At 45.8% G+C, this 26495-nt stretch overlaps 1 protein-coding gene across 1 annotated transcript in view; it reads left to right on the top strand.

Annotated features, from left to right (window-relative positions):
* The window catches only part of DNAH9 (dynein axonemal heavy chain 9), a 397352-nt gene that overhangs the window by 349105 nt on the left and 21752 nt on the right, over nt 1-26495 (top strand). The window contains exons 63-67 of the mRNA XM_074971509.1: nt 14945-15172; nt 22104-22295; nt 22861-23052; nt 23858-24028; nt 25046-25228. Coding sequence (XP_074827610.1) covers nt 14945-15172; nt 22104-22295; nt 22861-23052; nt 23858-24028; nt 25046-25228 — 966 coding nt within the window. The remainder of the gene's footprint in view (nt 1-14944; nt 15173-22103; nt 22296-22860; nt 23053-23857; nt 24029-25045; nt 25229-26495) is intronic.

Raw genomic sequence — 26495 nt, 5'->3', positions numbered from 1 at the left:
AAACATGGAGTCTTCTCCCCTCAGCTTGTCCCCTCTGACCTTGGTCCATGGTCTTCCTTACTCCTGTCCAGACATTCTGTGTGTCACACCCCAAGCTCCTTCTGTGTGGCTCTATGTATTTCTATATCCCCTACCAGGACCTGACTTTCTTTGTTCTATGTTTTCCACTGCTCCCCTCTGAGAGGTAGGGTAAAGCTGGTTGCTTTTAGTGTGCAGTTATCGCTAGCATAATTATTGTGTGGTCAAAGCACAGTCATTAAAGCTAAGCACTCCTTGTTGTCCTCAATCGGGTGTGTACCTGCTGCAGGTCCTGTCCACAGTGCTGCATACATACACAGATGCTTTCAATGATTCAGCAATTTCTTGATAACTTTAGAATAACTTCATAATGTCAACCAGAACTCCTAGGTTGTACAGACAGTGCCCCCAAATCAGCACGCTAAGGCACAGGAATAGGGGAAATGGATGGCTCTGGTCCATTTGTGTTATACACACAGGGGGGGTCCACATAATCTATCACCAAAGTCACACTGAGAGCATCTTTCCAGCATTCTCCCTCATCTCCATTTTTCTGTTCATGCGTGAAGAGGTGACATGTAATTTTAAAATGGATCTAGACCTAGTGGTCAATCCATCATTTGAGACTGGACCGGTAACCCCAGAGTAGGGAGTAGTCCTGTGCTGGCCCCTGGGTGATCCAACAGCTGTTCTCTCTGGCTGGCCTTGAAAGGAAGCTGCCCAGTATCTGTCAGTGGCTGTACTCCTGAAGGCCTTTGCTAGATGACTAACTGTCCATCACATTGCCCTGGGCAATGGGGAGAAAAGGGTGGGAGAGAACAGTCCTATTGCCACACTGCAGGCTCAGCATTCAAGGCCTGTGGGGTTCTTATTACAAAATGGATCCCTGTCTAAATTCTATCTGTTGTGATTCCCCTTAGCCTGACCTCTCTCTGTTTGGGAATCACCTGTTACATAGTGGGCACTATCACAGAAGAATAGTAATAATTATGGTCTCAAGAGAGAGCAATTAGAAACACTAGACCATGTTGAGGTAAAATATATACATCAAGAGCATTGCTTTGGGCAGCCTGTCTCTCCAGCTCACCCCTTTCTTCCCACCTGCCTTCTCCAAAGCTAACTCCGTCTGGATCCATTCTGCAGCACAGCAGCATATGCACAGCACTACCTTTAGCCCCTCACTAACACAGTCCCTCTGGGAGAATGGGCTCCCTCTATACAAACTTCCATTGTGGATCTGTCTCCAGACAAACCCAGCCTCAGATGCAAAGAGCAGCCAGAAGGCAGGGGCCACACCTTCAGCTTCATTAAGGCAGCTTTTTTCAATTCCCCCTAGTGCAAAGCAGCTATTCAGGTGGCTAACTTGGCCTCCCGAGGGTCTCCTCTGCACAGGAAGACTCTCCAGAAGCAAAGAGCCTCCCATTGCAGGACAGGAGCACCCAGGAGCTGAATTTTATGATGCTGTGGGCCACATTTGACCTTTGAGCTAAACTCTCTGCTCCTACTTCAGAACCTCAGGCTAGGAAAGTAGCCATCACAATCAGTAAACAATGTTCACGAGCCTAATCCCAGAGAAATAAACTCCCCGCATTAGCATCTGCCATTAGCAGATCCTGACAATTTGATGCCAGGAAGAGTTCAAATGCTAGTGATTCCCAATTTAACCACAGTCCCCATCCATTAGCCAAAATGCCATTTCCCTCACTTTGTGATCAAGTTAATTTAATTCTTTCTTGAGTGTCTTTCCATTTTCATACACTGTTGCTTCACTAAGATAGGGTCATGTATTGCATTAAATAAGAATGAGCTCCTAGACCAAAGCTGTATGCAAATCTAAAGGCTGCAGAGCACTTCTTATTACATGTTACACACTCGGCCCTTTTCAGTGTGCGTTCCATACGCAGTGTAAGCCACGTGTGGTGTATGCCGTATGCTTCTCCCCAAGGACCGATCGGGACCTCTCTCAGCATGTGGTGTTTACATTGCAGCAGAGTGTAGCAGAACTGTGGGATACACTCCCCTGAGGGCGCACATGTATTGACCACTAATGTCCAGTATACCTCTCCATCAATAAAGAAGAGATCGCTCTCTTTCAGGAGAGCCCCAGCAAAGCAATGACAGCGCTGATCAGCTCATGTCCCCAGGACCTTCTCGTCGCTGGGTGCAGCTGAAAAGAGTAGAGATGGTGTCACCCCCACCACCTCCAATCCGTGTCTCCGGCTTGCCCTTTTGGCTTCTTCAGTGCTCCAAACTGGGAGAGGACCCCTCTAGTCATACCTTTGGACCAAGGCTGTGGGTGGGGTGAGACTTCTGATGCCTGCTTGCCTTCCCTGCCTCTCCTCATCTGACTGCTTAGCACTGCTCAGCAGAGAGACTTAGTTCCTGGTCAGATTGTCAGCACTGCCCTGCAGCGTAAGCTGTGTCCCATAGCACTGTCACAACTGGGTCAGACCAGAGCTCTCCGTCCCAAACTCTGGGGAAGGTCAGATCAAGATAGGGACTTTGCCATTCAACCCTATTTTCATAAAGAACCAAACTGGAACCCCGAGCCCCAGCAGCTTCAAACTCCTTGGAGGTTTGGATTCGGATTCAGTTCCAGATCTGAACTCTGGGCTGTGGTAGGTGCTGCAGCTCTAGGGTGGGGGAAACAGGAAATAGGAGGCCTTGCTGGGGCTACCTCCATCACCCCTTAGGCCCAGAACTCTGCCAGGCAGGCCCATCTCCCCACCGAAGATATGGGATCAAGGAAAGAAAAAAATCCTTGAGGATGGAGAGAGCCAGAGACTCAAGCTGCCACTTACAGTTGCAGAAGCAGTTTCATCAGGGACCTTCAGACTCATCAGACAGCTGGCTAGCTTATACTCTGAATATTGTTCCCTCTCTGTTGAGTACCTGCCAATTTCAACCCCAATCCTAACCCCTGCCATTCAGCTTACTTCAGTATCTCTCTGTCTATCCTCATGCCTGCCATCGTCTTCCCTTTCATTCATCCCCAATCCCCTTACCGCTCTTCCTTTTCTTCCTTTAGCTAATCTTTTCCTGTCTTCCTTTCTCTCCCACTCTTGCCCTAGAACACATTGAACATCTACTATAAAATACAATGTAAATAAACAATGCCCCACCCCAAAATTGACAACAGAGATCATGGAACAGCACTTTCAGACTATCACTCTGTTGTATCTCTTTCCCCCACACCGTATCTCTCTTGTCTACCAAGACTATAAACTCTTCCAGACAGGGACCATCTCTCAGCATATATTTGTACAGCACTTAGCACAATGAGGCCTCAGTCTCACCTGAGGTCTCTAGGCACTACCATAATACACGGAATAGTTAATAATAATAACTAATGTGACACCAGCACATCTCTAGAAAAGAGCCATTAACATTGCCTCTGCTGCAAGAATCATTGGGTGAAATCCTCTGGCCTGTGTCATGCAGGCCAGAGAAGTTGATCAGAGGGATCCCTTCTGGTTTTAAAACAGATGACTCTCAGGTACATCTTGCATCTTTTACTTGCCATCCCCAGTTCCCTGCTCCTAGAAAGCCCTGAAAAATGTGCACATGTAATTGACTCTTTCTAGGGACACAACAGTGGTGAAGTGTGGTAGGTGCCCCCAAAACAGTTGTATTTCACTGCTTCTTCAAATATCAGTCTTGTTTTCTCATTTTTTTGAGCATATGAGTCTGGTAGAAAATAAGGAGAACTCCTTCATGTTGGCTTTCAAAAGGCCTTTGACAAGGTCCCTTCCATGAGGCTACTAAAAGAAACTAAGTAGTCCTTGAAGTGAGAAGCAAAGTGGCAAAGTGTTGTCATAGGTCAGAAACTGGCTAAGAGATAGGAAACAAAGAGTAGGGATAAATGGTCAATTTTCATCCTGGCAAAAAGTTAACAATGGCAGCCACAAAGTTCTGTACTCAGATTAGTTCTTGTCTGGAAAAGAGAGGGAGCAGGGAAGTGGGAAAATTGGCAGATGGCACAACATGATTTAGGTTAGACAAGTGAGGAACTTCGAAAGCACCCAGCCAATCAGGGTGACTGGGCAACATGATGGCACATGGCACTAAATGTTGATAAATACAAAGTAATAGACATTGGAGGAGAATATTTGAACTACTCATGCACCCCATAATCCTTCCATATTTGAGAGGGGGGTCGTGAAGATAAAGCCATACACGTTTGGAAGGAGCTCAGATACTATGGTTTTCTTAGCAGTGCCCACAGTACCTGTGTCCTGTAGCCCCTCCTCTAGCTATGTAAGGGCAGTACCACCCCAACTCTACTCAGTTCCTTCTCGCCACCCGCTGCTTGAGTTGAAACATTCTGTGTGGTATTTTACCTCACTTTTTTCTGTCACCAGAGTTTCCGTGATTCTGGTGTATATAGTTAATTATAGTGACACCCTTAAGTTTTTGTTAGTTAAGTAGGGTTTAGCCTGCTGAGATGCCTTCACCAAGTTTTAAACGCCATCTGTCATATGGGGTGGCTATCCCCAGTAATGATCCCTACACTCAGTGTTTATTGTGCCTTGGTGAAGGGCACATTATGGAAAGGTGCTCCATCTGTAAATGGTTCAAGAAAACACAGGTAGCAAGATATTTGTACCTCAAGCAATACCTTCTGAAACAGGACATGAGATCCACTTTGGCACTGTGGACTTCCACAGATCGTCCAGTCCCAACTCAAGATGTTGCTCCAGGCTCAAGGTCTGATATTTCCCCTAAGAGGAAGGGGGATTATTCTCCTTCCTCTGGTCCTCTGAAGAAGAGGTCTTGCAAGACAGACGAGGCCATTCCAGGACTTGAGAGATTCCTCTTCATCTTTTAACTTGCACCATGATTCTTCAGGTTCGCGGGATGGAGTTGGCCCATCTAACCACTTCCCAGTACCACACCAAGAGCTGTTGGACACTGTACCATCGACCTCAGTACTGGGCATGGGGCATGTGTTGAGTCTGACACTGACAATGTTGGCATCAGCACTGACTGTCTCTACACTGTTGGCATCCCAGGTTACATCAGACCTGCTCTGCCTCTCTGTTCCTGATTCATCGATAATTCAGGAGCACTCAGCTGCTGTGGCTTCTTCTGCTTTGGCTGTGTCCTCTGTGCTGCCTGGTCTGTTTGCAGAATTGTCTCAGTCGGCAGCACCATATTCCACACCACCTAAGATGCAGAGTGCGGAGTTGAGGTCAGTCCCCTTTTTGGTACCAAGGGGTCCATCAGCACAGACACTCTCTTCAGTACCGATAATAGCTTCAGTTCACACCTCATTTTTGGGATTGATACCAGTCCCAGCTTCAGTATCGTTGTCTGCTCCTGTGTCAGGTGGAAGTACAATGCCTATTTTGGTACAGTACTCAACTTGCTGACTGTTCTTCCATCCTTGGTTCTGATGCCATTCCCATATTGGCATTTGGATGAGACTGGTTGTTTGCTTGGTCCACATTTGGGGACATCTTTCTCCTCTCCCTTTCCTTGAAGGCAACACTCTCGGAAGTCCTTGAGGCCATCCTTGGATCATCATCAGTACTAAGATAGGCATCTTTCCTGCAGTAGGGACAGGGACTCCTGGCCCCATACCTCCTGGACATAATTGCCATATCGTTCTCCCCGGTGGCCTCCTTGGAATATTTGGGACCTTCCTTGATCTACAAGATCCTGTTCGACCCAGTCCAGGATAAGGTTGCCGACCAAATCTGCAGCCTGTCCTTCTGACCCACCTCCACTGCAGATTCAGTTGGAGGTCATTCCCCCTGGGCCATTTCAGCCTGAACCCCTCATACAGGAACAAGTGCTGCCACAGGGAGCCTCCACTGGCCCTTCCTTCTCCTCACTGAGTGATTCACAGTAGTGGGCTCTCCTTCCCTGTGCTTGAGGATTTCAAGTCATAGCAGAACCTCCTGAGGTGTTAGGCTTCCACCTTGAGCATGCAGGCCAAGTTCGTGCAGGGGAATACCCATAAGTTGTTGCATATTCTCCAGTCCTCAACCTCAGGCAGAGTAGCTCTTCCCATAAATAACGCTCTTTTGGAGACTGCAATACCCAGCTTCATTGCCACCTACAGCGAGGCATTCTGACAAACAATATTATGTCCTGATGCAGGGTTTTGAGTGTTTCTATTCCCATCCAGCCCCCAAACACTCTTGTTGTAATGACGGTAAATGATAGATCATTGCAGGGGAGATACAAGTCCACGCTAAGGACAGGAAATCTAAGAGAGTGAATTGATGGAGAGGAAAATTTATTCAGCCTCATTGTTACAGATGCACATTGCAAATCAGCAAGCGTTGCTATCTAAATATGACTTCGTTGGTTGGGACACTGTGTCGAAATTAACTGATAAATTGCCAGAATCATCCAGGTAAGAGTTTGCTGTTCATTGTGGAGGGCCATCTGGTGGCCAGAACATTATTACAGTCAGCACTGGATGTGGCAGATGCTTCCCCCAGAATTATGGTGTCAGCTGTGACTAAGAAAAGGGCCTAATGGTTACAGAATTCTGGCATTGCTCCTGAGGTTCAGCAGAGCATAGAAGACTTGCCTTTTGATGGTTGTTTTATGTTTTCCAAAAAAACTGACAAGACTTGACATTCTTTTAAGGACTACTGGGCTACGGAATGTTTGTTGGGGTCTTATACCCCATCCCCAAAGAGACGTCGTTATGGGGGTTTTCAGCAACAGCAGCAGTATTGCTCACAGTGGGTTTTCCAGCAGTCATCCATTACTGTTAGACAGCAAGACTTCTCCAGAACGGGTCATAGGTCACAGAGGAGGAGGTCTTCTGGATCCAATTTTAACCAGCCAGGCCGCCCTCCTCCAATGTCAAGCAAGCAGCCATTTTGACTTGCACATCCAGGACATCATTCCAACTGCGATCTCTCAATCCCCATCTCTTCAGTTTGGGGACAGCCTGTCTCACTTTTACCATGTTTGGCACACAGTAACCATGGACAAATGGATCCTAAGCACTGTGAGATTGGGTTCAGAAATCCAATTTCTTTGGATTCCCCCTTCCCACTCCTTCTCTCTTCAGGGACCACTCTCACAAGCCACTGCTCCTTCCGCAGATTCCGTTTCTGCATTCTTCAGGAGCAGAGAGGAGGTCCCCCCACAGCAGGAGGGAAAGGGATTCTCCTCCTCCTCCTCTTGGTCCCCAAATCCACGGGAGGAATGAGACCTAGCCTCGATCTCCACAATCTCAATAAGTACATCACATACGTGAAATTCCACCTAGTCACCATCACTTCTGTTCTTCCCACACTGAATCACAATGACTGGCTTGCTGTCCTGGATCTTCAGAACACTTACTTCCATGTGGCAATTTCCCCAAGCCACAAGTGGTTTCTGAGATTTGTCTTGGCAGGTCAACACGGTCAGTACACTGTGCTCCCCTTTGGCCTGTCCTCAGCTCTATGCGACCAAATGCAGGCTGTAGTAGCAGCCTTGCTCAGAAAAAAGAGGATTTCATCTGAAAGATAGCATTTCTTGAGGCCGTAACTTCCACAAGGAGAGCTAGTGACCTGCAGTCCTTAATGGCAGACCCTCCCTAGACTCAGTTTTTCAAAAACAAGGTGGCCTTGAGGCCTCAGCCCTTTGTTTAAAATGATGTCACAATTTCATATTAACCAGACAATACACTCACCTGTATTTTTTCCAAAGCTTTATTCAAATACAGACCTACAGCATCTTCATTCCTTGGATGTCAGACATTGCTTGGCATTGTATTTGGAAACAGTTAAGCCATTTCATTCATCACTAAGGCTAAGATTTAGTCAAGGGTATTTTTAGTAAAAGTCATGGACAGGTCACAGGCAGTAAACAATAATTCATGGCCCATGACCTGTCCATGACTTTATTATATAAATACCCATGACTAATACTTAGCAGTTCCTGGGGCCCTGGCCACTGCTCTGGGGAACCCCACGGGGCCAATGGCTAGCCCCTTCACTGGCAACAGGGGCTAACTGCCCCCAGCCACCTGCTGCTCCAAGGCCTTATGGGACTGCTGCTCTGAAGGCCTCCAGGGCGGCCCCTGGGACCACTGCTGCTCTGGCAGCTCCCAGGAACAGTGGCACCAGCCGCTGATTAGGCAACCCCAGGGCCAGCTGCCCAGCAGCAGCAGGTGCGGCTTGCCTCAGAGTACGCGCCAGCAGTGGCTGATGCGGCTGGCCGCAGGACCGCCCAAGCAGTGGCCAGTGCAACTGGCCCTGGGGCCACTCCAGCAGTGGCTGATGTGACTGACCCTGCAGCACCCAGGACCACTCCTTGGGTGCTCCCTGGGGCCAGCTGCTCGGGCAGCCTTGGGTCAGCTGCAGTTGCAAAAGTCACAGAGGTCAAGGGAAGTCATGGAATCTGTGATTCCCACCACCTTCATCACAGAATTGCAGCCTTTTTCATAGCCTTGACTTTTTATTTTCTTTGAAGATGGGATGAAGGGTCAAGCAGTCTCCATGCAAATGTTTTCCAGGTGGATAACATCCTGCTTTTCACTGGTGTAAGGGATAGGTTGGACTGTGCCTCCACAGAGGTTATGAGCTCATTAGACAAGGGCCAAAGCAACATCGATCTCATTTCTCGGTGATGTTTTTATATTGGACATTAGCAGGTGTGATATTCCCAAGGGTTCAATATAGTCTGTTGAACAACTGTGTCCCCCCAATTCTGCAGTGTTTTACACTGCGTTTTACACTGTGAGAGCCACCACTCCTGATCTGCTCTCACACAGCGTCCAGCGTGTGAATCACTCCCAGCTATAGCCAGCCACCCATGAATTACACTGCAGGGCAACACCAGCAAACTGCCAGTCCCAGGCTTCCCCCAGCATTGTGCGTCTTGTACTGCCCAACACCTACCTGGACAATACAAGCTCATATAAAATCTGTCATTTAATTAATAGAAAATTATATGCATAAACTTTGTTATCTCAAATGGAGTTTCCCAAACACTTCAGTCCAAGCACACTGGTTTAGATAAAACAAGTTTATTAACTACAGAAAGAAAGATTTTAAGTGATTACATGTAATGAGGCATAAAATCATAATTGGTTACAAGTAAACAAAAGGTAAAATGCATCTAATACCTAATTTAACAAGCTAAGTGAATTCAAAGCAAAGCATCTCTCTGACCACATGCTGTAGCAGTCTCACTGGCTGAACTCCTTTTAGACAGGCTCTCTCCCCAGTCTAATAATGCTTCCTTTGCCCTTCAAGTGTTGTCATTGCCATGAGTATAGATGAAGGGAGAGATCATTTGGGGCCTCTGTTCTCCATTTTTATATTTTTTTCCTCCTCTCTGAGAATCATCAGCAGATGATGTTCAGGGAACAGAAAGTCTGTGGAACAGAAACCTCCAGTTGTTTCTTTGCCAAGATGTAAGACAACTGGAGGTTTTTGTTCCACAGACTTTCTGTTCCCTGAACATCATCTGCTGATGATTCTTTTTCTGCCAAGGAATAGCCACTTAACCAGGTGATAGTCCATTTGATTTTATTGACACCTGGCTGAGGTGTCAGTTTACCTTTTGTCTTTGAGGAACTGGTTTGTGTCTGCTTTTCTAAACTTTGAGCAAATGTTGTACAGTAGACTCTTATAACTTTACATACAATGTTGCCACACATACTTTACCAGGACAATAATGATCAGCAAACTGTGAGTTTTCAAATGATACCTCAGAAGGCATACTTGGTACAAAATCCATCCTAGGTTTGTAAAATGTGTACACATGGAGATACAGGCAGTCACAACTGCTACTTTGTCTTCAATATGTACTTTTGCCAAGTATGCTATTATGACTGCAACTTGATAAGATGCAAATTTTAGGGAGGCAGTTCTGCAATCATTCTTTAGGCTCTGAGCCCCATTGCAATTCGGTGCAAAGGAACTGAGACTGGTCAGGGCAACAGTGCCCTTAAATTGCCCAGGGAGGAGCTACGGAGCCAGAGGGCCTGAGCACTGCCCCTAAGGGTACTGCTAAGCAAAGTTCTCTGGCTTTGGTGTGCTGAGCACACACACACCTGAGTGGAATACACCTCTGCACCCACACCTTGAAGAACAACAGTTACAATACAGGTAGGTAACCATCTTTAACTGATGAAGGGAGCCCTCCCTGGACTGTATGCTAGGGGTTCTCATTGTCTAGCCTAGTTCTCAGATTTACTGTACAGAGTTATGGTTTTCACAGTGTGTTTCTTGAGATGATCAGACCTTGTAAAAATGGCTAATTGTCATTACTTTGGAAGGCAATTTGGGATAAGGCATGAAGCAGAAATTCCCAGCAGTCTCCAAAATGTGAAGGGGCTCCACACAGTCTCACACTGTAGATGAAGGGAATGAATTCTTAAGTAAATGCTGGTTTGTGTGTGTTACTATTTCTGATCATTACTATGGCAACCCCAGCATCGTGTGATATACATCCTCTGTCAGAGTAAAGCTGCTTTGAAGTATATGGCTGAAGAAGCACTTTGATGTTGCACATGCACACTCAGGTTCACTTGTGTACACAGGCATACTCGCTCTGGCTGACACACCCTCTGTAGAACAAATGGTCATTTTATTGCAAAAGTGGTGACGTTACCGCAGGGGTAAATTTGTGGTAATTCTCTCTTTAGCTTCCTTTTTTCTGCCTTTCCAGTAGTTTGACTTCACCAGTGCTTGGAGCAGGCGCTGGCCTTTCTGCATGGATCCAGCTGCAAGATCTGGCTAGCTAAACAAATAATAAGGAAAAAAATCACTTGAAACTTCAATTTCACTTCCACTTGAGACAATTCCGCAAACGCAGCCTGCGAGATTTGCATCCCTCTGCATGCAGGCTAGCCATAAGCCTTAGCTGTAAATATATGGGGGATTCAGAAGTGCTTTCCGATGCCTACTGATGTGCACTCATCCAGACCTGACTCACAGAAGGACTCTGTCACAGGCTTCAAAATCTGACATAGAAAAATATATGGGAAAGGAATGACATGACTATTTAACCCCATTTACTATGGGGCCTCCAGAGTTAATTTGTGGAAGCGAAAAAGATAGAAAACTGGTGCAACATACGCTTTCAGAAGTGTGGTGGAGAATGTTGTTTGGCTGGCGGGAAAGGCTCATGCGGTGGAGCAATTTGCAGAGTTCCCCTTGGAGTTATAAATCATCTTCACAGTATTACAGACTTTTTTCCTATGAAAATTTGCCCCATTTTCTTATTTACTTCTTTCCTTTGAGGGACTGTTCATCTGACCGAGGCCATAAATCCTTAATGCCAACAAATTGTATACTATCTGTTTTCCTTTTTCCCCCCCTTCACTCTATTTAAATTTTAATAGTTACATAAAAAAAGAAGGAATAAAGCATAAATAGACTGTCTGGAGTTGTTTCTCCCAGCACTGACCCTCCATTAGCCATCAGATCAGAAATGCTCTTTGCCTCAATCTTCAGAAGAAGGCTAGCAATACTGGCAAGTATTATTCAGTAGCATCACATCAACACAAGTTGAATCAAAAGATTTTTTTCAACCACATGATTCTGTAAAAAAAACTGATGTAGAAATAAAACCATTGTCATTCTGTATCTATTCTGATACTTAAGGCACAATATTTTTGGTGTTGGTGTTGAGCTTTATACATAAAATGTTAGCTCTTTATGGCTGGTTGTGTATGTCTCTCAATTCTTGTTTTGTTATTGGACTAGTAGTAATAGAGCATGTTGGTTGCCTGGACTCTGTGGGATTTCCTTGCCATTTCTAGCCCTGACTGCGGTGGGAAAGAACTGCTGCATTAACGCTCAGGGTATAATTGCATTTTGTCCGCTGTTTTTCTCACTGTTATATTTTACAACAGAAAGGACCCCTCGGGACCCATGATTCCCTTCTGCTCCACTTAATACTAGCATGGTCCCAAATCATTAAAGGAAAGGAAAGCTGTGATTTTATTTATTTATTATTTTATTTATTTAAGCTCTAAACTAGAAACCTTGCATCCTGTCAACATGAATGAAAGCCATACCCACACCCTCTCCTTCTGGGTTTTCATTTGATTGGAACTGAGGGATGCAAGCCACTTCCTGTGGGAGAGACGTATCTAACCTCTCCATCCAGTGTCTGTTCATTCCCTGGACAATTATTCTTCTCTTTAGTACTACGTGCGTTCCTGAAGTGCCACCACTGCGGAAGCTGCATACTTATTCATAAACCTCACTTCTGGCCCAGACTAGGCTCCAGCAGAGGTCCTGTGAAAAAGAACCAGGTGATCACATAATCATAGATTGCATTGTGATGCATATGCACATGGGGGCCAAATTAAAGGTCCATGGACAGCCTAAATGCTGACATTTCCTAGCTTCTGAGTATGACTTTGAAGTTTTAATATAACATTTTAATGTCGATTTTTGTATTGATTAAACACTGCCTTGTATGTAGGATACTGGTTCCCAAACTTGTTCCGCCACTTGTGCAGGGAAAGCCCCTGGCGGGCCGGGCCGGTTCGGCCGAACCTGCGAACGCGGCAGGTAAACAAACCAGCCCGGCCCGCCAGGGGCTTTCCCTGCACAAGTAGCGGAACAAGTTTGGGAACCACTGACGTAGGATAACAGGCCTCAATAAAAATCTGCCTAACATCAAAACACAATACACACACTAGCTGCCTTGCAAACTGGACTAAAGTGCACCGTCATCACTAGGTGCCTGCCAAGAGAGAATTCAGTCCCAGCTCCTGGATGAATGCCTTCTACAAAGAGCCCCACGCTGCAAGGATAGTGATCTTTGCATTTGAAAAACACGGTGCCTGGGTCAAAGAAACAGAGACCCATTGACTTGTTACCCATTTAAACACAGCCCCATGGGTTTTGTTGTGGTCTCTGCATTTTGCCTCCCCTTTGCACCTCCCCCTGCCTCCCGATATTTTAAACAGTCCCTGTGGCTTTGCTGTGGCACATTCCACGCTGAACTGCAGGCAAAGCATGCTGCAGGTAGCACTAAAAAGATGTGGGAAGTAATTAGACACTCAGGGACAGATTTTCAAAGATTATTAGGTGCCTACAAATGCAGACTGGAACTTAGTGTGATTTTCAAACATGTCTAGTGGACATGTCTATTGAAATCTGTGGAGTTACATACCCAACCTCCACAGGCATTTCTGACAGTCCCACCAGTTGCCTATTTTGGAGTGCCTATATACCTTTGAATATCTGGTTCTCACACAGCAAGATGCAAATCCAGAAAGCTACTCTGAAGTCTGTGGAGCTACCCCAAGTAACACCAGAAGAGAATATGGCTCCTATTTTCTGATACTAGCAAGATAACTGGTTCAGGGAGTGGTTTCTGGGCATAGCAAATGTGTAGTCTAACTGAGTTAATCAGCAAGGTTGGAGGAAGCCTTGCTTCTGTGTCTCCTTTCACTCTTTGGCATCAGCTATATACAGGCTGTGGTCTCCATTAGGGGTCAATCTTTGCCAGTAGGTACCTTGCACATCAGTGGGATATAACTGCAGTATCTCAGATACCCTGGGTAAATGCTGACTTTTAATGGCAACTATTGTACAATATCAGTAAAGAAATCTGTACTTGCACACAGGACCTTTGCCCCTAAATGCAAAGTCATGACATGGCAACTGGAAAGGGCACATTCACTGGCCCAGCTTAGCACACCGCACAGCCCTGTTTCTATATATAACCTAGCACACTCTGCCTTTTCTTCAATGTGCCACCTGCAGCAGCCTGCAGATAATGTAACACCAGCCAGTCCTTCGTGCCTCATGTCAGGTTCTGTGCCTCAGTGCTAGATCATCCCCGAACCAGATTCCTGGGCAAAAGTACTAACAGCTGTGGTTCTGATCCATGCTGTTATCATACTGTCTCAGGCTTCCCTCCTTTCCCATGGAACAAACAAACAAACCAACACTGCTGTTCACCTTCTCCTCTGCTCCTGGCCACAACCTCTCCATCCGTGTCTCACAAGAGGGACCAGAAATGGAGTCTGGAGCAGCAGTGGTCACATCCTCCCAAAGCATCTTTTCTTCTTATCCCCATTAACCTCTGTGTAAGATTTCGTCTCTTTTTGGTTTCTGTGTTCTAGGTGGTGTTGATCATCTTGATGGATTGTCAGTTTCTATGGCACCTGTGCTTTTATCCACCTTATGTCCCCTCAACTAAGGGTCTGGATCAGTCCCAGGCCTCCAGAATTTAGCCAGGTGTTTTCCAGTATTTGTCATCCTCAACTAATAAATAACTGGGGAAAGGCGAGTCATGCTGCCAGATCATTTTTACCCACAATCCCCAGCTGTCTGTGCCCTGCCTCCTCCTGAGTCTCTCAGAAGAAAGGCCCATTTCCTGTCATGTCAGTAGAATGGTCAGCTGGGGAAACACTACAGGGTTTCCACCAATGTCCCACCTCTGTGTAGCCCTGAACGAGTGCGTGTGTTAATTTACTGATGGGCGTTAGAAGCCCATTCTCATTAGAAGCCCAGTTGTACGAATAAACAAAGCTTGGATGTTGTGATGCTGAAAAGCCTGTTAAACTTGGTTTCCTGGGAATGGACATCTATTGATACTGAGCGTGAATTATTTTACTAAAAATTATCAAACAGTTTCATTGCATCTGTCTAAGGAAACTCTCCCTTTTCTGGGAAAATAATGCGGCTTCGACAGCCTTATATTAATGTAACAAACAGAAGATTATCATGCCTAAGAAAACAAACAATCTGAGAGCTGTTTCTCTAATCGCTAGTTCTTTGTCTTGATTATTTTTAATTTTAGAATGTATAAAATCTCAGGCCTTAAGCCCACTGTATGTCTGCGGACATGAATTACACTCTCTGTTAGGAAAGGTACTGACTTCTGGAGTGTGAGGGGACTCCTTAATCTCATCTTGGTGCTATATTTGATGGCTGCTCACTCCAGATGTAAATGCCAGCAGTTGACAAAGTATTGTCCAATTTCTCCATACTAGAACATCCATCTGGTGGCCAAGTGGCTGAGTTCTCTGGAGAAAAAACTTGAGCAGCACAGTGAAGGCAGCCACCAGGAGTTCCGCATCTTCATTAGTGCAGAGCCTGCTCCTTCACCTGATGGCCACATCATCCCCCAGGGCATCCTGGAGAACTCCATCAAAATCACCAATGAACCTCCAACTGGGATGCATGCCAACCTGCACAAGGCCCTGGATAACTTCAACCAGGTATGGTGACATTCTATAGGAATCACTGGCTCCCTTCATGAGGTAGCTACAGTAACCAAACAGATTGCTGGATTAGTTAAGAATGAGTGTATCCAGATGCACAGCACAATGTACGTGGCATATCTGCTATCTTCTGCTCCCAGGTGGCCACTGCATAACCTTGTAGAATCTCTGCTTACAATCTATTTAGGCAGCATTGAGTGGGCAAAAGGGGCGGGGGAGTGGCACTCTGTGTCCAAAGTAGCATTACCTGTTTCCAAGTCACTGACAGTTCAGAAGTAAGTGATCTGGGGCACCTGGCACTGGCCATTGTCAGAAGACAGGATACTGGGCTAGATGGACCTTTGGTCTAACCCAGTATGGTCGTTCTTATGTTACTATGTTCTTATCTAGAATGCTTATGGATCACTGTCTTAACAGATAAAGCACAAGGCGTGATGTCTGCTATAGGTGATCAGCTCCTTACAGAACTATGTATAAATGTGTAGGGAAAAAGCTGTGTGACCATGGAGGACTTCAATCTGAGTGACACATTCTGGAGGTCTCATGCTGCCAGTCCTAAAATCTCCTTGGAATGTCTAAAGATTTTAGATGATAATTTCCTAATTCAAAAAGGGTTGCATCCAACTCGAGAGAATTCTGTATTAGACCTCATGTTGATAGATAAAGAGAAATTGATCAAAGAACTAAAATTACTGCTAACTTAGGTAAAAGTGATCATGATTTGATCTCATTTATTAAGTGCCAACAGAATAAAGAATAAAGTGCCAACAGAATAAAGTCCAGATCAGTAATATATACTTGGTGCTTTAAAAGGGCCAGTTTCAAAAAGCTAAAAAGAATTATGAGCCAGATCAGTTGAGAGAGAATTCAAACAAAGAAACAAACAAAATAACACCAAACCCAATGATAATTTAAAATTGTTTAAGGACATTTTACTAGATGCCTAAAAAGCCACAACCTGGCTTAGAGAGAAAGTAAAAGCAAGTGTAAAAAATAAAAATAAATTGTAGTAAAGTGTTCATTAAGGGGTAACTAGGTTACTCAAAGTTTTTTGGGTTAGAGTCATACGCCACCTTCTCCCCTTACTTGATTTTTCAGTTAGTGTGTGTTTTCCTCCAGCTGGTTTGTACATATTGACAGGTTTCAGAGTAACAGCCATGTTAGTCTGTATTTGCAAAAAGAGAAGGAGTACTTGTGGCACCTTAGAGACTAACCAATTTATGCTCAAATAAATTGGTTAGTCTCTAAGGTGCCACAAGTACTCCTTTTCTTTTTGTACATATTAGCACTTAGCAGTCCCTTTACAAAAAATGTGTATAACAAATGGAAGAAAGTGGAATTTGATAGCAATGAATATAAATCAGAAGCTAGGAATTGTACAAAATTGAAAAGAGAAGCAAAAGGATACGAGGAGAAATCTATGGGCAGCAGAGAAAAGGAGTTTTTCAGGTATGTTAGGAACAAAAAAAATCCTAACAATGGTATTGATCTGTAACTAGATGGAAATGGTAGAATTGTCCATAATAATGCGGAAAAGGCAGAAGTGCTCAATAAATATTTCTGTTCCATATTTAGGAAAAAGCCAGATGATGTATTTGTATCATATGAAAAACTTTGCATTCCAACAGTAACTAAGGCAGATGCTGGGTCTGATCTGAGCCCCAAAGACCTGGAAAAGAAGGCCTGGTATCTTTTGCCCCTCTCTGTACCTGGAGTCAGATGCACATGTGTGCTTGTGCCCTGGGGCAGGCCATGCTCTTGTTTGTTATTCAAAGTATCGAGCTTTGTGCCTTGGCCCAAAAAGGCAGGCAAACTCAGCTGCAGGCCTCACTGAGGTCAGACCCTCTGAGAGAGACCCTCAGATCTCTCTTCAGATCATGGCTCCATTATCAACCAGGGACAAGTAGGCCCTCTTCAACATCCCAGCCCCATAAGAACAACAGCAGTTGTTGGTAGGAAGCCCTTAATTTTATGTCTGTATGTTACTACACGAGTATTATACACAGTCTATATCAATAGACAACCACACAGAGTAGACGTTAAAACTCAGCATGGGCCCCCAGTTATTACTGTACCGTGGTATCTGAGATATGGCACTTGTCTCTTATTCTAAGTACATGGTATCTCTGAGACCACAGTGTGGGAACTGTTCACAAATGTCCTTTTTCTTGGTAACCACTGTGTACGGAGAATAGGGACCGACTCTGAATTAGATTCATTTTTCAGCTGAATATTTAAATAAAGAGGGAACAACTTGATAGCCTGTGAGTGATCAAACCACCTGAATCTCATGCGCTCTGCTTGGACAGGAGCCTACAAGGAAATCCCTGGGCACTGGTATGGAGATTCAGTCTAGAGCCGTCTTCACTTCGAGTCAGCACTGGGGCAATGCCATTTCTCATGCTAGGGACTGCTGTGGTATTGCCTGTCCTCTCTTGTGGATGGGATAAAGCCAAGGCCCTGGCCACTCATGTGTATCAAGAATCCTATGGCATCGTTCCCTAGAGACTGGGGCATTATCCCCAGGCTTAGCCAAATCCCAGCTGGCTAGCTGTATTCTGTCTCCCTAAATCCCCATGCTATTCTTCACTTATCCTACGACAGCCCTGGATCACCAGCTGGTGCAGAGCAGCTGCCTTGATCCACCCACAGTTGGGCAGTGAAGTCACGCTTTCCCATGCAGAGGTCTCCCAGCTAGAGCCCCTGTTGTGGGAAGTGAGGGAGATGGAGACTATCTACCCCAGAGCAGTCCCTAGGGGTATTCTGACCTTGTCAGCTGCTTCTACGCATGACAGAGCAGCAGGTGGAATGCTCCTTAAAAGATGCCCCCTGTGCCCACATGGTGCTTCTGGCCAGTAGAGAAGGTTTTAAGGCTACTGTTGGCATGGCCAGTCATTGCTCGTTGGGAGCACAAGCATCAAGCTTTGCAGGGTGTACCCCTGTGTAGTTGTTCAGGTCCAGCTGCAGTGTAGCCTGCAGCCCAGGAGCACAAGGGGATCCAGGCCTGTCAGATGAAGGTGCTGTGTCATGTGTACTCTGTTAGATGCTCTGATTTTGAAGGCATCTGCAGTATAAGGAAGAGAGCCTCCAGGGAGGTACAGGTGGGAGGTTCTAGGTAGGGGTTAATGTGAACAGTCAGTGAAGATTATTCCATTTTTATCCACAGCCATTCATCATTTTGAATTGCACAGAAAGTCCCACAGAATAGGGGAGGGGGAACCTTCCCCCAAAGTAATGTTTTCATCCTGCCTGTACTCATTTCAATCAGATAGTAATTAACATTTTCTAAATTGCTAGAGCATTATAAAATGCCTCTTATCACAAAATCCTGCAATGTGTGGGAGGAGAACTTTTACACCTCATTTCACTGCTTTGTGTTCCATTCTTGCTCAGCGTACGGAATGGATGTTCAAATTTAGCTCAGCTGAAAGCCACAAGAAGGCTTATTATTGTACACGGGGAATATTGTTCTGGTTTTGTAGCTAAAGAAAAGGTTGGGATTAAATAGAGAGAGAGGCCAAATGAGGCTATGAGCCAGATCCTTTCTCAGGTTTCATTCAGACCAAAGTCCCCTTGAAGTCACTGGGAGGTTGCCGGAGGAAAGAATGGGCTCCGAGCATGGTAGGATGCTTTGACCCTGTTCTTTCATAATATCTGCAAAGCAGTGCCCTAAAAACCAAGGGAGTTTAGAAGCTGCTCCCTAACTGAGGGGACAACAGAGCAGTGATTGCTCATGATGCCCATGATTCCCATTAAACAAGGATCGGCACATTTCATGGCAAGCAGGACCTCTATTCCCTAGCAAGGTCCCTGAATTCTGCAGTGGGGCAGTGCAGCAGCCTGGGAATCTGCTGCAGAGTTGGGTAACCTAAGAAATGGAAATTGTTAACGAATGGGTGTGAAGTTGAATCATATAATCAGTACAGCAACCCTTTGTTTTACATATTTTGCTATTAAATTTTGTTTATTTTATGCTAACCTCACTCCCATCTTCAGTTCTCAATGTATCAGCAACACACAGCTGCATCAGAGAGGTGGAAAGCTGGAAGTTTTGGCACTGAGGAGACATGGAAGGCCATTTGGGATTGTGGGATGAAAACATGGGCTGGATGTGTCTGCCCAAAAAATCAGCAGTGAAATAGTTAACAAGGCAGGCACTAAAATAGTTGTCATTAGCTTTCCACGTGAATGCCCCAATGAGGTGAATGGGTAATACACTCCTCCCTGAGCTATGGTTTCAGGCTGACTGCAGACTCAAGGAGACATCACTGCACTGGCTCACACCAGGGTCGTCGCACTGTAAGGTTTTCTCCCCAGTCACAAGAAATAGAAATATTTTTAAATGGCAGCTTGGATTCCAATGCACAGTTCCATGGCAATAAGGGTGCTCCCGTGGCTGCCGTTACCATGACTTGGGTGCATGAAGGGAGCAGAGACCAACAGAAAGACCAGCTTTCAGAAGCAGTGTAGAGCCGTACCTCTGGCACTCGTGTGCCAGAAGCCATAGTGGGGGGATGGTGTCTTAGCTACAGCAAAAACTCCTGATCCTCTCTGGCTTTTAGTCAAAGATGCAATGACAGTCACACGGGGAAACAAGGTGACAGTTACAACGGGTGCCCAGCTGGGCTGGGAGCGATGGAATCAGCTCCCACTTTCAACTAACGGAGCCTCCCATCCCAAGTAGGATCAGGCTCACAATTCCCTGCTGGGAGGGCTCCAATTCCCTCATGTTTAGGGGCTGCTGGGGTGTAGAGCTCTGTGTTTTGACTTTATGCCCTGTACATCCTCTTCCTTGCTGTTAGAGAGACTCACTCCACTAGAGATGGACCCAGGCAGCTTGCCTCCCACTCAAAGCCTTATCGCTGAACCATCGCTTGCACGCTCCCAGCTCAGCCCTGAAAGCTGGCTTCCTTTGTTCCTCTTCAGTGACTCAATGACTCAGGCTCTCCGCCCCTCCACCTCCCAGCCTGCCAATAGTTCGACACTGCCCGTTACCTACTCACTATGCAGAGCGCAGCCTGGAAGATGGGCAGCAGAGCTGCCCTCAGTGCATAGCGTCAGAGGTCCAGTTTTGTTATTCTCCCCACTACTTGGCAGTTCCTGCTGGTACATGCTGGGTGTGTTGCTCAGTACAAGAAGGTTGTATCTATCAGGTGAACATGCTGGAAGAGAGAGGGCAGTTAGGCTTGTTTTCCTCAGAATGTATCATCCATGGAAAGGAAGCCCCTCTCTTTCCTCTGGCCCTGACCTCCCTCAGGGTAAATAATGCTAATGAAACCCTGGAGCACCAAAGAGTTTGTTTTCAGGCCGCAGTGCTACAGTGCTTCTGTTACAACGGTGACTCCTGGACAGTTCTCTGTCCCAGACTTAGATCTCTGCTCTGGCCTGCTGCACCCCTCGTTCCCAGTCAGCTGTGCGGGCACTAGTCACCCGTAGAGCTCGGAACACAAGAGGGCTTTGCAGGCAGCCAGTCTATGTGGTGGATTACGTTAGTCAGAGAAGGCAGAGTCAGTACTTTAGGCATGCCCACTACAGAGGCCTATGGTTATGGCAGGTGGGCAGTGCCAGTTCACAAGCCAGGAGTCTCAGACCCAGGGACTGAGGCAGGGGTGAAAGGCTCTGGGCTGTTCTCTTCTCTTTGGGGCCCTCAACACTACATCTCTTTGGTTTTAATCAGTTTACTGAGCCTTTGACAACTCATCCTGCCAGTCTGCAGCCAGCAGACTGCCAATGGGTGAATGCATGCGTGGTTTGGGACAGGTGGGAGGGGAAGGCTGAAGCATTCTGGAAGTCCCTGACAGACAACAGTTTTGAGGAGTCAAAGCACAGCCCTCCATGCCCCATGATTCTGTGACCAAAGAATCATTTGCCAGACCCCGAGCTTTCATGCGTAGCAATTGCCATGGTTAAGAAACCTCTGAGAGAAACCTCTGTGTAACCCTGGCAGCAGTGTCTGCTTAAAGCACTCCTGCAGAAGAGATGTGAACTGCCCCATTGATCTCAGTGTGGTGTCGGTTCACTGCTGATCATTTCAGTGGAAACATCCAGCTAAAGTGCTCATCCACTATTGCTAGGTGCAGCAGCAGATATGGGAGCAGAGGAGAGCGAGGCAGCTAAGTTGCTGTAAGAGCTAGTGAGATGGGGAACAAGGAATTCAAGCACAGCAAAGAACATCAGGTCCCCTTGATTGCTATGCATAAGGAGAGGGGGAGAGGAGATGTGTCTATTCTCAGTGTCAAAGGTCTAAACTCCCCCTGGGCGCCAAAAGCCCAAGCTGTCCCCTCACCTTTCCAGGGACCAAAAGCCTTGGTTGTCCAAACCTTCTGCTGTCCCCATGACAACTTCAATAATAGAGCTCTGCAGTCAATAGTTAGACCTGCTCGCTCAGTGCTTCAGGGGGTATTTAATATTGCAGTAACATAGAAAGCTGCCACAGCATTTCCAGTCTCATAGAAACCAGGGACCTACCCTGATTCATGAGTTAATCAGAGCTCAGAGAGGCTCCCCCTTGGCTAGCTGAGGCAGGAGCAGGGCTGTGAAGTGTGTGTATGTGGTGAAGGGAGATTCTTCCCCCAGCCTTGGTGGAATTCACCAGGGCCCAGCCCAGCCCCCCAGGCCATGCATTCTGCCCAAGCTTTGCACCCCAGTTAGCTCACGGCACTCTGTAGTCTGCAGACCTGGGCACTCATCACTGTACCAGGGAACATTTGGAAGGTTTGTTCAGTACTATATGGGCTCAAAGCTTAATTTAAAACCCCAAACTGCTTAGCTGCTGCAGAAATGAGTGGATGAGGCTGCTATGTTGCAAGGCCACTGGGCAAGAGGATTCGCCAGACCCTGAGTTCATTAGTGTTTGTGACCCCTGTAGAGCCCTGAGATGGAGGGTATGGTGGAAATGCACAACATTGCTGATCTGTTTCCATTTCAGGACACCCTGGAGATGTGTGCTCGGGAGAACGAGTTCAAAAGCATCCTGTTTGCCCTCTGTTATTTCCATGCCGTGGTGGCAGAAAGACGCAAGTTTGGGCCCCAGGGCTGGAACCGCTCCTACCCCTTTAACACTGGAGACCTCACTATCTCAGTCAATGTGCTGTACAATTACCTGGAGGCCAATTCAAAGGTGCATGAAACAAAGGAATCAGCTATGTGTGCAGATTGTAGCCCATATGCTTATTACACATCTGTTGAAACGTCTGAAATCTTTTTCATTAAGTGCCAATTCCCCGGCATCGTCAGGCTTTCTAGCTTAAGAACTCAGTGTATCTTAGGGGGATACTGAGCGGCCTCTGCTCCACTTGCATCTGTTGCAGCTTACAAACTACACTTAGATAAAATATCAGCTCTGGCATGTGCAAGTCTCCTCACTGCCATTTTAGGGACAATGTTTGGAAATGTTTGGCTGCCTAGGCATCTATGTTTAATGTATGGAACTTCAAAGAGAGATTCACTTCTCATCGGGAAACCCCACAAAATCTGTTCTACAGGCTGGGTTTCTCTGGGCTGCTCTCCTGCATGTAGTGATTTAACTGCTACATGATATGCAATTACTTAGAAAAATGAAGTGGTGAAATGAAAACATTCACCCTGTAGATCAGTTCTTTGCTTTCCTGTCTGCAGCCCCATGATGAGGTCAGTGGAGTTGCATCTGCGTGGACTCTTTCATTCCCTCTTGGTTCATTATTTAGGTCCCCTATGACGATTTGCGCTACCTCTTTGGTGAGATTATGTATGGAGGTCACATCACAGATGACTGGGACAGACGACTGTGCAAAACCTACTTGGAGGAATTTATTAAGCCAGAAATGCTGGAGGGAGAACTTTTCCTAGCTCCAGGATTCCCTCTCCCGGGGAACATGGACTACAATGGTTATCATCAGGTAGCCTCTTTGTTTGCTGGTATTATTTATACTGCTGAAGTTAATGTCCTCCATAATCACCTTTTAATCTGTCATAGGAGACAGTGAATAGGATTGCAGAGTTCCAGCTCATCTTGTATTATTTCCTGTTATGTTCTTTTTCTGTAGCTGTTAAGCATCCCCTTGGATGAGCCAAGTTTAATGGTAATTTGATACTTCATCATGAGCTCTTCTGTTCATGCATGAATAGAACAACTGTATTAGTTCTTGGGACTTGAGCAGGTCTAGTGGAAAATTACATCCGCATACCGTTTGTTAAAATGGCCGTTTCAAGCTCCTTTTAGCATTGGGTCTGATGAGAAACACTCAAGACTCTTGGATGTCTACTTACTGATTTCATCCGTTCTTTATGTGCAGAGGCAGCAGCAGGGGCTGGCGTATTAGTTTGTTTTTGTTCATAAAGTTGGTGAAACAATCTCTACTCCTGGAAGTGAAATTCCCAGCAAAGAGTTCAGAGTACTGATGCCCAAATATGTAGCAAACAAAAAGGTAGAAGAGGCTCATCTCTGAGATATGTAGCCAAGACATCCTGCAACAACGGCCAGGCTTGTTTTCTTGTGGCAGAAATTATTATTATTCCAACAGCTTTACTAATTCCACCCTCCTGCTTCCTAGCAGTTTGTTAGCACCGCAGGTCAGTCCAGCTGGATACACTGCATTGGGCTGACTGTGTGTGATGGCTGTCCAGCCCATCAATGCAATCAGTACGTGTAAAGTCCCTAACCCTGTACGTAACAATAATGGGAGGTGTGATCTTTCTGTGTAGTACATAGACGATGCCCTGCCTGCCGAGTCTCCGTACCTGTATGGTCTCCATCCAAACGCTGAAATCGGCTTCTTAACCCAGACCTCAGAGAAACTCTTCCGCACCGTGTTGGAGATGCAGCCTCATGACAGTAATGTGGGTGAAGGAGGAGGAGCTACGAGGGAAGAAAAGGTAAGATGGGCAGAGGAGGGAGCCATTCCCACTTGGGTGACTTTGTTTAATTTGGCTGCATTTTAGTCTCTGTTTTTTCTCATGACCCTTTATTATAACCTGGTCAGCCTTTGTACAGTGCGTACAAGAAACAGAAATAACCAGTTTGGCATTCTTCAGGAGTTCCCCATGATTAGTGTAATTGTATCATAGCCAGTGCTAGGGCCTGACTTTAACTGGTCCTCTGCGCTCCAGTGTCTTAATTATCATCATGTGAGGACATACAAATTTGTAGTCATTGCTACCTACCCAAGCCATATGAAAGAAGATGATGATGTGAGAGCATTGCGAATAAACCGGGCTGTGGCCTCTGCTGGCACACAGCCATCAACCATGGGGGATAGCAGTCTGGCTGGCATACGTACAGGCTCCCAGGACGCACCGTACACAAAATGCTAGCCTGATGCTTTGGAGTTTTTCCTGGTGCATTTTCTGTTTTAGTTACACACAAACGATCATATTTCCAAATGCAGCTGTGAAGGAGACAGGAAATAACTTGCTTTGTTATGCTTTTTCCCCCATGTTGTATTCATTCAGAATACCAAATTCAGCTTAAAATTCCATTTAAAATAATCTCCAAGTTTTGTCACTAAAACATTAAAGAATAGTTCATAAAGTCAGCAATCCTGGAGGCACCAGTATTTGATTTTACCTTTATAGCTTCATCCATCTTCTTGCATTGAACCTGGCCTTGGAAGAAGTAGCAATGCAAACCTGGATGCAAAATAGAGTATGCCATGCCACGTGGGCATTTATAAGTAGTCCTTTTAAAAGAGCCTCATTTGACATGATGTTTGGTAGGCATTTGAATTTTCCTAGGCTGGGACAAGCTGTTTTGAAAGTTGCCATGTGTGATTCAGCAAGACACTGATTACTTTCCGATGCAGTAAGTGGCAGGTGGAGCTCTCTTCCACCATTCAGTAGAGGAAGCACATGGGACACTCACTGACTCCTCTCTCTCTTCCCTTTGGCAAACAGGTGAAGGCTCTTCTGGATGAGATTTTAGAGAAATTAACAGATGAGTTTAACATCCTGGAGCTGATGGCAAAGGTGGAGGAGAGGACGCCCTACATTGTGGTTGCCTTCCAGGAATGTGAGCGCATGAACATCCTCACCAGCGAGATAAAGCGCTCCCTTAAGGAGCTAGATCTGGGATTGAAGGTAGGCGCTCTCTCTGCTAGAGGTTGCAGCCTTATGAAATCTCATGTGCGTGCTGAATGACTGGAAAGCAGAGGTGATGAGGATGTGAAGAGAAACCAAAAGTGTCTCACGTTTTAAACAGTTTTAAAATGGTACCTAACAAATAGCACAGTGTGCTGCAATGGTAACTTGAGTCCATGGGGGAAAACTTACAGTTGCTCTTCACAGGTCAGACTAGATGATCACAATGGTCCCTTCTGGCCTTGGAATCTATGAAAAATGCACATGGTCCCCCATACCCCACCAAAGGTCTCCATCTTGATGGAGAACATGGCCTACAATGAGTCTGAGCTGTAGCTCATGAAAGCTTATGCTCGAATAAATTGGTTAGTCTCTAAGGTGCCACTAGTACTCCTTTTCTTTTTGTGGATGTTTCACCAAGATGGAGATTCCACAACCTCCCTTGGTAATCTATCCCAGCACTTAACTATCCTTATAGTAAGAAAGTTTCCCCTAATGTCTAACCTAAATTTCCCTTGCTACAGATTAAACAAATTACTTCTTGTCCTACCTTCAGTGGGGATGGAGAACAATTGATCAACGTCCTCTTTATAACAGCCCTTAACTTATTTGAAGACGCTAATCAGGTCCTCCTTTTCAGTGTTCATTTCTCAAGACTAAAAATGCCAATGTCTTCTAAACCTTTTCTGGTTTTAGTTGCTGTCCTCCAGACTCTCCAATTTGTCCACATCTTTCTTACATAAAAAAAATAGTAACAATGGCACAGATTTCAAAAGCCAAGAGTTTTGGAAGGGACATTACACCTTCTACATCAGGACATGAGTTAATCTCTAAATGAAGGGGGACAAGAAGAAACTACCCTTATGGACAGCTTATCCCATAACTGCCTCTGCAGGGTTCTTGCACCTTGCTGTGAAGCTGCAGAGACAGAGCACTGGTCCCCTTACTAAATGAGGGCCCCTTACTAAATGAGGGAGGCAACCTAGTGACAGAGGATGTGGAAAAAGCTAACGTACTCAATGCTTTTTTTGCCTCTGTCTTCACGAACAAGGTCAGCTCCCAGACTACTGCACTGGGCAGCACAGCATGGGGAGGAGGTGGCCAGCCCTCTGTGAAGAAAGAAGTGGTTCGGGACTATTTAGAAAAACTGGACGTGCACAAGTCCATGGGGCCAGATGCATTGCATCTGAGAGTGCTAAAGGAATTGGCGGATGTGATTGCAGAGCCATTGGCCATTATCTTTGAAAACTCATGGCGATCGGGGGAA

This window comes from Natator depressus, chromosome 14 (assembly GCF_965152275.1).
Source record: "Natator depressus isolate rNatDep1 chromosome 14, rNatDep2.hap1, whole genome shotgun sequence".
Lineage (NCBI taxonomy): Eukaryota > Metazoa > Chordata > Testudines > Cheloniidae > Natator > Natator depressus.
The sequence above is the reverse complement of the archived record's forward strand: the minus strand, read 5'-3'. Positions and strand labels throughout refer to the sequence as shown.